Source organism: Cynocephalus volans, chromosome 2 (assembly GCF_027409185.1).
Source record: "Cynocephalus volans isolate mCynVol1 chromosome 2, mCynVol1.pri, whole genome shotgun sequence".
Classification (NCBI taxonomy): domain Eukaryota; kingdom Metazoa; phylum Chordata; class Mammalia; order Dermoptera; family Cynocephalidae; genus Cynocephalus; species Cynocephalus volans.
Genome location: NC_084461.1, coordinates 159,631,161 through 159,643,582, shown reverse-complemented (window position 1 = coordinate 159,643,582; position 12,422 = coordinate 159,631,161). Strand labels below are relative to the sequence as shown.

Genomic DNA, 12,422 nt, shown 5'->3' with positions numbered 1-12,422 from the left:
GCTGTGCCATCTCAGGTATCCAAGCCACACACCCACCCCCCAACGCCACAGCCTCTTTGCACTGCACCCCCATGCACACACCCACCAGTGCTTCTCATACTTGCTCAGCCTTCCTCAAGGCCCATCCTCATGAGAAACCTTCTCTGGCTGCCCCGAGAGCAAGGGCTGCACAGCCGAGGCCCTCCCCTTGGGTTTATTCACTTGGCGTTTCCCCATCGGTCTTTCAGTCTGAGGTTCTTACAGGTAAGACTACTTTTAAAGACTTGACTGAAGTATCATTATCACCAACAAACTTAACAATTTCTTAATATCATCAAATACTTCTATTCACATTTCCCCAAAGGCAGGTGTACTTTTTACACTTTGATTGTTTGAGTTACACAAAAGTCAGACATACAATTGGTTGATATGTCTCTTAAATCCCTTTTAATCTATAGGTTTCTGTTCCACATCTCTTTTTGTTACCCCCTCTCTTGCAGTATTTTGTTGAAGAGATTGGGTCATCAGTGCTATAGAGTCTTTCACAGTCCGGTTTTTGCTAATTGCATCCCCTGTAGGCATTTAACAAGTTCCTTTGTCACCTCTTTCCTTTAAGTTGGTTGAGTGAGATCCAGAGCCTCCATCAAATTCAGACTCAACTGATTCTTGTTTTTGGCAGATCCAGCTGTAGGCAGGACTGGGGCGCTATGTACTTCTAACAGGAGGTTACACCTGGTCACCTCTTCATGTGCTGCTGTCAGTCATTGAGAGCATTGCCTAGGTCCAGCCATTCATTAGGGATTGCAAAATGATAGCACTTGAGTGCTATCACTCCTTCTGTCTAGTTGCTAGAATACTCCTATAAAGAGAAACTTCCCCTCATTAACTATTTGGTTACCTCAAGGCAGAATAAATCTTTTACTCTTTCCTTTTTTTCACCAGTATTCAAAGTATCCTCCAAATGTGACCAGTTTGCTTTTTATGTTTATTTTTAATGTAATTATGAACTTGTGGATTTCAACAACTTGATGTGTGTCTATCCATTACAGCCATTATTCTGTGACCAGAGGAGGCTTATTCAGGTTGGCTCCTAAGTCCTTTTGACACAACCTTGGCCATCTTTGATGGCTTCCTTGCTTTCTTTTTTGGTGGCTGGCCAGTACAGGGATCCGAACCCTTGACCATGCTCTAACCAACAAAGCTAACTGGCCAGCCCTCTTGCTTCCAAGTATGACAAGATAGGTGTGTTGCTTTTGCTTTCAATCTGAATTTGTAAAAAGACTTAACCATTAGAAGAATCCATTGAAAAATCCACAGATCTGGCTTCTCTGGAAAAATCAGCAGCCCAAGCACCACAGGGACTCACTCCCATTGGATGGTGGTAAACACATTCCAGCTCCCTAGAGCCCCACATGGTCTGGCCTGTGTAGGCCTTTGAATTTTCCGCCCCTGTAGTAGATGCTCAGTAGATTATTAAGTTGATAGGAATGGGTGGGAAGGGGATGGGTGGAATCTGTGGATTGGAGGCATTAAGAAAGGTTTCTTGGAGGAAGTTGGGCCTGATCTGGGATTTCAAGTAAGGAAAATGTTGGTTTGGATGAAAGGGGGCATGAGCAAGATGACTGAGCCACTTCTGCCTTCATGAGCTCAACACCACCAGTGACAGGGCCTGACAGCGCAGAGTAAGCATGGGCCCATGGCGTTTTCCAAGCACTCGCAATTCACGCGTCCAACATATTTTTATTGCATTCCTATTAGGTGCCAGCTGCTATTCTAGGCACAAGGTATAGAGCAGTGAACAAATTAGACAAAACTCATGCTCTCTTAGAGCTAATATTCTAGTGAAAGAGACAGTATGCAAATCAAAATATAATATGTCAAGCAGTGATGGGGCTATGGATAAAAATGAAGAAGGATCAGAGGACCAGGGGAAAGGAGGGGCTCCATTATATCTCTTGCTCATGGGTCAGGTGGCATTTGAACAGAAACTTGAAAGAAGCGAAGGCAGAAGCCATAGAGTATCTGGGGAAAGGGTGTTCGAGGCAGAGGGAATAGCAAGAATAACAAGGAGCCTTGAGGCAGGATTGAGCTCTGCACAGGCTCCTGAGACAGGGTATGGGAGCCCTGGTGTAAGAGGTGAGATTAGAGAGGTGGCAGGAAGCCAGGTCATGAAAAGCCCTTAGGCTCTTGTAAACACTTCAGCTTTCACTCTGAGTGAGATGGAAAGCCGGTGAAGAGTTTTGACCAGAGGAGGAACATGATCTGTTTATGTGTTAATAGGATTACTCTGGCTGCCCATTGTTGAGAATGGATTAGCGGTGTGCTATCTACTACAGCTGCCTGCTATGGAACAATTGAAATTTGGCTAGTACAAATTGAAATGTTCCATACATATACACTATAACCAGATTTTCAAGACTTAATGTGAAAAAAAATGTAAAATACCTCATTAGTTTTTTTTAATTGAGTCCATGTTGAAATAATATTTTGGATATGTGTGATTCAATAAAATGTATTATTAGAAGTAATCTCACCAATTTCTTTTAGGTTCTTTTAATATGGCTATTAGGAAGTTTAAAATTACATAGGTGGCTCTCATTATACCCCTCTTGAACAGTGCTAGACTAGAGAGGGCAAGCATCGAGGCAGTACATGGGCTGGATGGCTGTTACAGTAGACGATAGAGCCTTGGTCAAGAGTGGTAGCAGTGGAGTTAGTGAGAAATGGTAAAATACACATAACATAAAACTTACCATTTTAACCATTTTTAAGTGTACAGTTCAGTGGCATTAAGTACATTCACATTGTTGTGCAACTGTCACTACCATCCATCCACAGAACTTTTTTTATTTTGCTAAACTGAAACTCCATACCCACTAAAAACTAACTCTCCATTCGTTCCTCCCTCTGGCCCCTGCAACCACCAATTTATTTTCTGTCTCTCTGAATTTGACCACTTTAGGTACCTTACATAAGAGGAATCATACAGTACGTGTCTTTTTGTGACTGGTTTATTTCACTTAGCCTAATGTCCTCAAGGTTCATCCATGTTGTAGCACGTGTCAGAATTTCCTTCCTTTTTAAGGATGAATAATATTCCGTTCTGTGGATGTACCACATTTTGTTTGTCCATTCATCTGTCGATGGACACTTGGGCTGCTTCCACCTTTTGGCTGGCTATTGTGAATTACACTGCTATGAACATGGGTATACAAATATCTGTTTGAGTCTCTGCTTTCAGTTCTTTTGGGTGTGTATCCAGAGTGGAATTGCTGGGTTATAATAAAATCCTTATGTTTGGGGCCGGCCTGTGGCTCACTCAGGAGAATGTGGTGCTGATAACACCAAGGCCATGAGTTCAGATCCTATATAGGGATGGCTGGTTAGCTCACTGGCTGAGCGTTGTGCTGACAACACCAAGCCAAGGGTTAAGATCCCCTTACTAGTCATCTTTAAAAAAAAAAAAGAAAAAAATCCTTATTTTTAATATTTTGAATAATTGCCATACCGTTTTCCACAGCAGCTACCTCATTTTACATTCCTACCAGCAATGTACAGGGTTCCAATTCCTCCACATTCGTGTCAACCTTTGTTATTTTCTGGTTTTATCTTTTTTGTTTTTACATAATGGCCATCCTAATGGGTGTGAGGTGACATCTCATCGTGGTTTTGATTTGCATTTCCCTAGTGATTAGTGATGTTGAGCATCTTTTCATATGTTTATTGGCCATTTGTATATCTTCTTTGGAGAAATTTCTATTCAAGTCTTTTGCCCATTTTTAAAATCCAGTTTGGTTTTTTTTTGTTATTGTGTTGTAGAAGTTCTTTATATATATTCTAAATATTAACCCCTTATCACATATATGATTTTCAAATATTTTCTCCCATTCTGTGGGTTATCTTTTCATTCTGTTGATTGTGTCTTTTGATGTGCAGAGTTTTTTATTTTGATGTAATCCAATTTATTTTTTTATTTTATTATCTGTGCTTTTGGTATCATATTCAAGAAACCATTGCCAAATCCAGTGTTAGAAAACTTTTCACCTACATTTTGTTATGAGTTTTATAATTTTATAGTTTTTGTATATGATGTATATGGTATAAGTTAAGTGTCCAACTTTATTCTCTTATATGTGGATATCCAGTTTTCCCAGCACCATTTATTGAAAAGACTGTCCTTTCCGCATTGAATGGTCTCAGCACCCTTGTTGAAAACCATTTAACCTTATATGTAAGGGTTTATTTCTGCGCTTTCTATTCTAGTCTATTAGTCTATATATCTGTCTTTATTCAAGTACCACACTGTTTTGATTATTGTAGCTTTGTAGTAAGTTTTTAAATCAGGAAGTGTGAGTCCTCCAACTTTGTTGTTAAAGATTGTTTTGGCTATTAGAGATCTTTTGAGATTCCTTAAGAATTTCAGCATGGATTTTTCTATTTCTGCAAAAAAAGTTATTGAGATTTTGATAGAGGTTACATTAAATCTGTACATCACTTTGGGTAGTATTGACATCTTAACAATACTGAGGCATCCAATCCATGAACATGGAATGTCTTTCCATTCATTTGCAACTTCTTAATCTCTTTCAGCAACATTTTGAAGTTTCAGTGTACAAGTCTTTTGACTCCATTGTTAAGTTTATGTACAAGTATTCTATTTAACACTATTTTAAATGGAATTGTTTTCTTAATTTCTTTTTTTTTTTCAATTGTTCATTGTTAGGTTTAGGATATGTTTTGGAAGTAGATCTGAGAGAACTGATGTATCAGATATGGGGTATGGGAGAAAGAACAAATTCAAAGATGGTGCTGTGGTTTTGAGCCTGAGCAGCTTAGAGAATAAAATGCCCATTTAATGACATGAAGAAGATGCTGGAAGAGCAGCTTTAGAAGGAGAAATCAAGGATTTTGTTTTGGTCATAATGGAGTTTGAGGTGAAATATAATGAAAACTGAGAATCAGCCTTTGAGATGGCAAAATAGAGATTATGGTGACCTAGACAAGAGTTGTTCATTGGAGGGACTGGAAGAAAGTTCTGATTGGAGTGGCCTTCACTAGGGACAAGGTGTCACTTCTCCCCCAGGGTGATGGCGATGCAAAGGATTACTCAAAGCCCATTTCTTCTGAGCAGTGAGAGGCCCCAAAGGGGTTAATTTTCCAGGAACCCTCAAGAGAGAAGCATTCCTTGGAAAAATAACACTGAACTGGGGTCTTCTCTCAGTATTTATTCTCCAGGCCAGAAAGTTATAGAAAAGGAACATAGGTGGTTACAAAAGAACAGTAAGATAATTGTCATGGCAACAATCATTAGGTTTGGCTGCACCAAGGACATCTGCCCTTAGAGCCAGCAATTTAGCTGTGTTACAATTCTTTATCTACAACAGAGACTTTAGCCCAGGGAATGTTTCCTGTCTTTCGCAAGCTTAACATTTCTATGTGTAATTTTAAAAAGTTAGGCTATACCTGAAACTACAGGGCTTTGGAAGCTAGGACCTGTGAAATACATTTGCTTTATTAATGTTAGTGTACTCCACAACAAGGTAGTGGCAGCAGGGTGGTTTTTAAAATCTTACTATATTTTCTCATTAAAACACACAGAGCAACTTTAAGAATAAAAGTAGAAACCCACAGACAACATCTGCTGCAAAACTAGGTGAAAGGATATCACCACAAACCCCAGAATACAAGTCAGACCACCAACTGTAGTATGATTCTGTACAGAAACAGAATCAGCTGTGCTGAGGCAATGAGAGGGAGAGAAAAAAGGCTCCGATAGTCCTGAGAGCCAGGGACTCCATAAATCAGCAAAAAATACTCCACCAAAGAACCTGCTCAGTAAATGGAAACCCCAGCAAGTGAATCTGAGAAATGACCAGTGAAACAGGGAGCAGATTTCTTAGGCTCCAGTTTACAGATGAGTTAAAAAACAAAACAAAACAAAAACATAGAATTCTACTAATGGGTTAAGGGAAGATCAGAGAAGGCTAAGGCAGCCTAAGCCCTTGAGGATCTCAGACACACCCAACCAAAACTTTCCTTCCAAAAGGAAGGAGCCCCCCCGAAGGAAAAAAAGAGCTGGGATTAAATGCTGGGCAGGAAAACTGCGGGTTAAGGAGACAGAAGCTTCAGATACTAGAGAAAGCCAGTCTCAGAAAGTACTGGAGAGAGAGCTGCACAGGGAGACTATACCAGAAGAAGGACCCCTCCACCTATGAAGTTCAGAAAGCTATCCTGACCCACATTTACCCCATACGTAAAACATCCTCCTAAAAGTACACAAAAAATTATATCATTTAAATATGAGTAACAGAAAGATATTATGATCACACCCTATACAAAAATACCATTGGGGGAAAAAAATGAACCAAATAGCCTTCTACAGACAGTGAAAGCACACCAGAAAAACACTCCCCCAAGCAGATGAAAATTGTGCCCTAATATTTAAAGATGAAAAGAAATAGAAAAAATATAGAAACTAGTAAAGAATGGTATAAAAAAAATTTTTTTTAAAGATGACCAGTCAGGGGATCTTAACCCTTGACATGGTGTTGTCAGCACCATGCTCTCCCAAGTAAGCGAACCACCCATCCCTATATAGGGATCCAAACCTGTGGCCTTGGTGTTATCAGTACCATAGTCTCCCAAGTGAGCCATGGGCCGGCCCATAAATTTTTTAAAGTTTAGAAAATTCAGAAACAAAATGAGTAATCTACAGAAAAATGTGAAGAGAGTTGACAGATCTCAGAAGAGAATTAGGAAAAAATGTAATATTTAGAAATGAAAACCATATAAGCAAGAACACAAGAATGGATACCATAGAGACTGCATTAGGAGAACTAAAGAAAAGATAGGAGAAAATGTAATTAGAGGACAGTCAAAGAGAAAAAAATAGTCCAGAGAAGTGATAAAGAAGTTAGGCAAAGAAGATCCAACTTATGTTTAATAGTAGCCTCCCCTCCCCCACACCCAGCTCCTGCCCCCAAAAAAGCCAAAGCAGTGGAATAATAAATAATAGAAACCATGATTCAAGAAAACTTTTATGAAATAAAAGAAGATTTGAACCTACATAGTGGAAGGGCACATTGTATGTGAAAATCACAGAATGGTCAGTACTGAGACATAATCTAGTAAATCTATTGCACTTTAAAGATTTAAAAAATTATTTTGGCCAACCAGTCAAAAAGATCAAGTCACATATGAAGGAAAGAATATCAGAGAGGTGTCAGACTTTTTCATAGTAAAATTTTATACAAATATAATAACATTTTAAAGATATACAATAAAAGAAAAGAATTAGTAGCTAATTTCTTTTTTTTTTTTTTTTTTTTTTTTTTTTTTTTTTTTTTTTTTTGGTGGTTGTCCAGTACAGGGACCCAAACCCTTGACCTTGGTGTTACAACAACGCTCCCTAACTAACTGAGCTAACCAACCAGCCCATAATTTCAATATTACTCATAATAGAGAATTGACATTACCTTAATAAGAGGGAACTAAGGGAACTATATAAAAATATGAGAATAAAGTTAATTACTGAGAAATAAATGTACACTTTCTGATAGGAAAAAATACTTGAGAGGGGGGGAAAGGATACAGTGAGTTTAAGCAACTCTTTCAAGAAATTTTGTATAAAGGTTAACAGAATAATGGGGGTCACGTATGGGGTGGTTAACTTTTTAATGCAAGTATAACATTGCATTAGTCCATTTTTTTTGCTTATAGTTTCTCAGGCTGGGGAGTCCAAAGTCCATCTGGTGGTGGGGACAGTGACCCAGGGGTCTCACATTGCAAGGTGGTGGAAGCAGAGAGAGCAAGAGAGACAAACGCTCCTCTTTTAAAGCCCTGAGAACCACGCCCCTGCCCACCGTTTCTAATCCATTCACTACGGCGTGGTCCTACCATCCAATCACCTCTTCAAGGCTCCACCTTCCAATTATAATAGGATTTCCCACCCTCTTAACAGTCACAGTGGGGGCTAAGTTTCTAATACATAAAACTTGGGGGGAGTTTTAGGGGGACATAATTCAATCAACTGCAAACATGCATACACTAAAGTGCACAGATCACAGTATACAGCTTCATGATTTTTCACAAAGTGAACACGATGCATGAGCAACACCCAGTTGAAGAACGGGCAGGGTTTTAGGGGCAGCAACAGCATAGAGCTGTACTGATGGGAATGAACCCAGTGAAGAGGGAAGAAAATGATGATGCTGGGAAGAGGAGAGGACAATTGCTAGAGAAAGGTCTTGGGGGTAAGAGGGGATGGGATCCAGGGCGTGAGCGAAGGGAGATGGCCGCAGATGCAGGGAGGCACACAGGTGGGGTGGATGCCATGGAAGGTCTCTTGGATTGCTTCTGCTGCTGCTTGCTCAGTCACGTGGAAGCAGGAAGTGCAATTCAGGAGGAAGTGAGGATGGACAGGTGGTTTGGGAGGTTTGTGCAGGACAAACATGTGAAGGGGTTACCAAGAAGGGGAAGGAACTAGACTAGGAAAATGTAGGATTCCAGGCAGCACCAAGTGCCTACCTGAGGCCAGCAAGCCTGAATGTAAGGGGTAACCCAACCTGTGCCTCAGCAGAAAGCAACCTTGGCCCTGCCAGCTCAGCTCTGAGCATGCCATCTCACCAGGAGTATGTGTTTGTCACACAGGGCACATCCTGAAGTCTGTCTCCTTTCCTAGCACTGAGATTTTTTGTTTCTCTAAGTTGCTCCATGGCTTTTGAGTCTGTATGTGTCCTGGTTTCTCTTGGGGAAACTCAGGTGCAAAGCAGAATCTCTGCAGACAGGCCCCTGTTGGTCTGCACTGGGGTTGTGCCTACTGGATTCAGGCAACTTGTTATAAAAATTTATTTATGTGCACCCAAAATATATTAGCAAAACACCAGCCAGGGTGGTGGGGTGAACTGTGGGTGTGAACCTAGCAGAGGTACTTCTTTGTTTTTTCTTTTTTTATTAAAAACAGCTTTATTGACATAAAATTGACATACAATACACTGTACATATTTAAAGAGCATAACTTGATAAGTTTTAACATGTATATACCACCTGTGAAACCATCGACACAGTCAAGGTCAAGTTTAAGGATCATAGAGAATGTGAAATGTTGGGGCTGGCCCGTGGCTCACTCGGGTGAGTGTGGTTCTGATAATGCCAAGGCCACGGGTTCAGTTCCCATATAGGGACGGCCAGTTAGCTCACTGGGTGAGCATGGTGCTAACAACACCAAGTCGAGGGTTAAGATCCCCTTACTAGTCATCTTTTAGAAAAAAAAAAAAAGAGAATGTGAAATGTTTTGGGAAGGTGTCCGGCACCCACACCCCTGCCCCTGGGTGGAGTGGAACCATGGCCACAGGATCAGAGCTGACAGGAGGGTGCAAGGAGCAGAAAACCCAATCCAGGCTGGAGCCCACCAAAGGGGAGTTTACTGACCCACAAAGCTGGGAAGAGCAGACAGTGAGCCCGCCTGTCATTGAGCTGGGCTCTGTGCACTGGACTTAGTTTGTGCCAGGACAGCATCATTCTCAGGCCCCATGTGGTGCCAGGATGGTGGCAACAGCCTTTGTACTCTCCCTGGATCACCCCAACATTTCTTCCAGAGGCACCACCATATTTTCTTGGTGGCAACTGGGTGACACAGTAGCCCTGAACCCACCCCTGAGCCCAGAACAACATTAAGGGAGCCATCACCCTGGGCCTCAATGGAGCCCATGAAGCATGGGGCCCAAAAGCTAGAGGGACATGCCCCAGATAAAGACAGGGAGCTGCTACTGGCAGAAGGGGAAGTGGTCAGTGACCACTTGAGAGCGGTATTGTTCCTGCTGGTGGATGCTCGGGGAGGGAGCTGAGGGAAGAGCAGACAGACATGGGTGCTGGCTCTGGACCACCTGACCACATGGGCTAGAGGATGAAGCGCTCCCTGCACAGGCCATTCCCGTGGGTGGAGAGGTCACCTGGAAGTCAGGTGCCTGCAGCCAGAACACAGTCAGCCTCCCACACACTGTGCCTGACTTGTCACAGAATCTGGTGCTTCTGTGAGAAGATGGGTTTGAGTTCTGACATGAGACCTCCCTGGGTGGGGTCAGGGTCTCCATATCCTTCTCCATTGTGGGGGGCTAGGAACTTACCATCTATCCCTGTTGGCAGGGCAAGGACTGGAGGCAGGGGCTCCAGAAAGACAGGGGGAGGATCCTGGAGGTGAGGACTTCCTTGCAGACCTTTGTCCCTAATGCTCCCCTCTTCTGTTTTTCTGCCAGCCCCATATTGCCCACTTGGATGCCCTCCCCAAACTACCCCAGGGTCTGTTTCTCCTACCCTTGGACTATGTGCAATAGGAAAGCAGATTCCCAGGCTCCTCTACTAGGGAGGGGCCTACAGCCATACCGGTGGGTGCTGCATGCATGTAGGAGCACATGCCCCCTCCTCTAATGCAGGGCCCTGTGTGTGGTTAGACCTTGTGGGAAAGCAGCTCACAAGCAGAGATGCCAAGCACAGGTGGGGGACTCCCTTCCCCACACATGCAGTTCTAGGTCTGCATCTTTCTTATCACTGCCCAAAGCCACAGCAAACTGCTAGGGAGAGCCCAGTCTTAACTTGTCACAAGTGTCTAGAGCAGAGAGGTGGTGTGCCTGCTGTAGGCCACACCAGTCACACCAGGCACAGGGGCCAGCGGGAGAAAGATGGAAAGCTCGGGAATTTCTACTGCTTAGAAGCAGTGGCCAGTGTGAGGAGGGTCTCAAAAACCCTTCTCTTTCTGAGGGGTCCTTGAGAGTACAGGGGATGTTCGGCATGAGGAAGAGAGGACAGGAAAGGACTCCTTCCCTCACTCAGCAGAGAGTTGTTGAGGGTGGACCTGTCCAGGCCTGGCAGGCACCTGCAGGAGAGGTTGCACCAGTTGAGACTCTGAAAGAGCAGGCTGTACTGGACAGGTGCAGTCAGACTCGGGACTGCACCTGGTGATCAGAACTTGATGTCACCCTGCCTCTGCTCCACTTTCCCCTGTGGGTCTCAGTTCTTGGGCTCTGTGGGCCTGCTTGTGTGCTGTCTCCCAGCAGTCCCAATGGGTATGGCTCAGTGTCCACACCTGAGCTGGTTACTATGGCCAGGGTACATGGTACTCAGATGGGCCAAGTCTGAGCCCTGGGTCACCCCCAGTGCTAGTGGGGTTGGCACTACTATAGTACCAGACCTGAGGACAATCAGAGGGTGGTGGGCACAGGGTGAGTACCAACAGCAGCTGTCCTCTACAGAGCTTTCACAGGATCTCTGCACCCCAAAGGCTAGAACAGGGAAAGTGCCCAGGCAGCAGTGAACAGACCACAGTATGATGGATCTGAGCTGCCCAGCACTGACAACCACACCCCACAGGGAACTGTTAAAAGAACCTGTAGGCTGGCCAGTTGACTCAGTTAGTTAGAGTGCAGTGTTGATAATACCAAGGTCAAGGGTTCAGATCCCCATACTGGCCAGCTGCCAAAAAAAAAAAAGGAAAGAAAATTTTTTTAAAGAGCAAAGCTGTAGACAAATTTATGAGAGTTTAGGAGCAAAGAATAATTCATGACTTGGGCAGCACTCAGAATCAGAAGAGGTTCAGAGAGCTCTACCCAGCAGCAAGCTTTTGTAGTCTAAATAGGGAAACAAAGTAGAGGACTCACCTGATTGGCTACAGCTAGGTGTCTGCCTTATTTGGGCAAGGTCTGATCAGTTGGCTGCCTGTGATTGGCTAAAGCTCAGCTGTTTGTGATTGGCTGAAACCCAGCTACTCCTTACAAGAGATACTCATAAGATAGGTTGCAGTTTGTTACGTAGGAACTCAAAGGATGGAGACAGCCTCAGGCTGATGGCCTCCTGCTTAGTTAATTTAATAGGACGCATGAGTTCAGGAAGAGGCCAGGGAGCACCAGGGGCTGTTTCCTCAGCAGGTTTCTCCTCTCCTTTGCTCTGGCCTCACTGAGAGATGACCCCAGAACTCGTTTCCCCCATGAGACACTTTGACTCAGCAGTGTAGGTGGGTTTGGTTACAGGGAGAACAAACGTAGGTGTCCATGTAGCCACAGAGGAAGCCACAGCCTCCTGCACAGCCAAACTAGGTTCTTCTTTCCATGTGCACTGCCCACCCCCCACAACCGTTCCCTCATTTGTCCAACTCTGTGGATTGACATGCACATCAGAGGCCCAGTCAACAGCTCTGTTGTTAGGTGCTTTCCCCTCCCTGTTTTATTTTCTAGTCTTCCCCAGCTCCTCAGGAGGTGTTGGAACAGCCCACCAGCCCGTCCTCTCCCCTCAGCAGCCACCAGAGCTTCTGTGCAAAGGAAGTGCCAACCGCTTCTCAGGGCCTGCTCAAACTCTTCCAAAGAGACCCATCCATGGAGGATCTCGGAGCAAAGGGGGTAAGCGTCAGCACTGGCACTTCAGCCTCTGGTTTGTGCCTCCATGGCTGGCTCAGT

The 12,422-nt window shown here is 43.7% G+C and overlaps 1 protein-coding gene across 3 annotated transcripts in view; it reads left to right on the top strand.

The window, feature by feature from the left end:
- The window catches only part of TBC1D9B (TBC1 domain family member 9B), a 48,743-nt gene that overhangs the window by 20,186 nt on the left and 16,135 nt on the right, over window positions 1–12,422 (top strand). For all 3 annotated transcript variants that reach the window (XM_063085568.1, XM_063085567.1, XM_063085566.1), the window contains one exon: window positions 12,204–12,365. In XM_063085568.1, coding sequence (XP_062941638.1) covers window positions 12,204–12,365 — 162 coding nt within the window. The remainder of the gene's footprint in view (window positions 1–12,203; window positions 12,366–12,422) is intronic.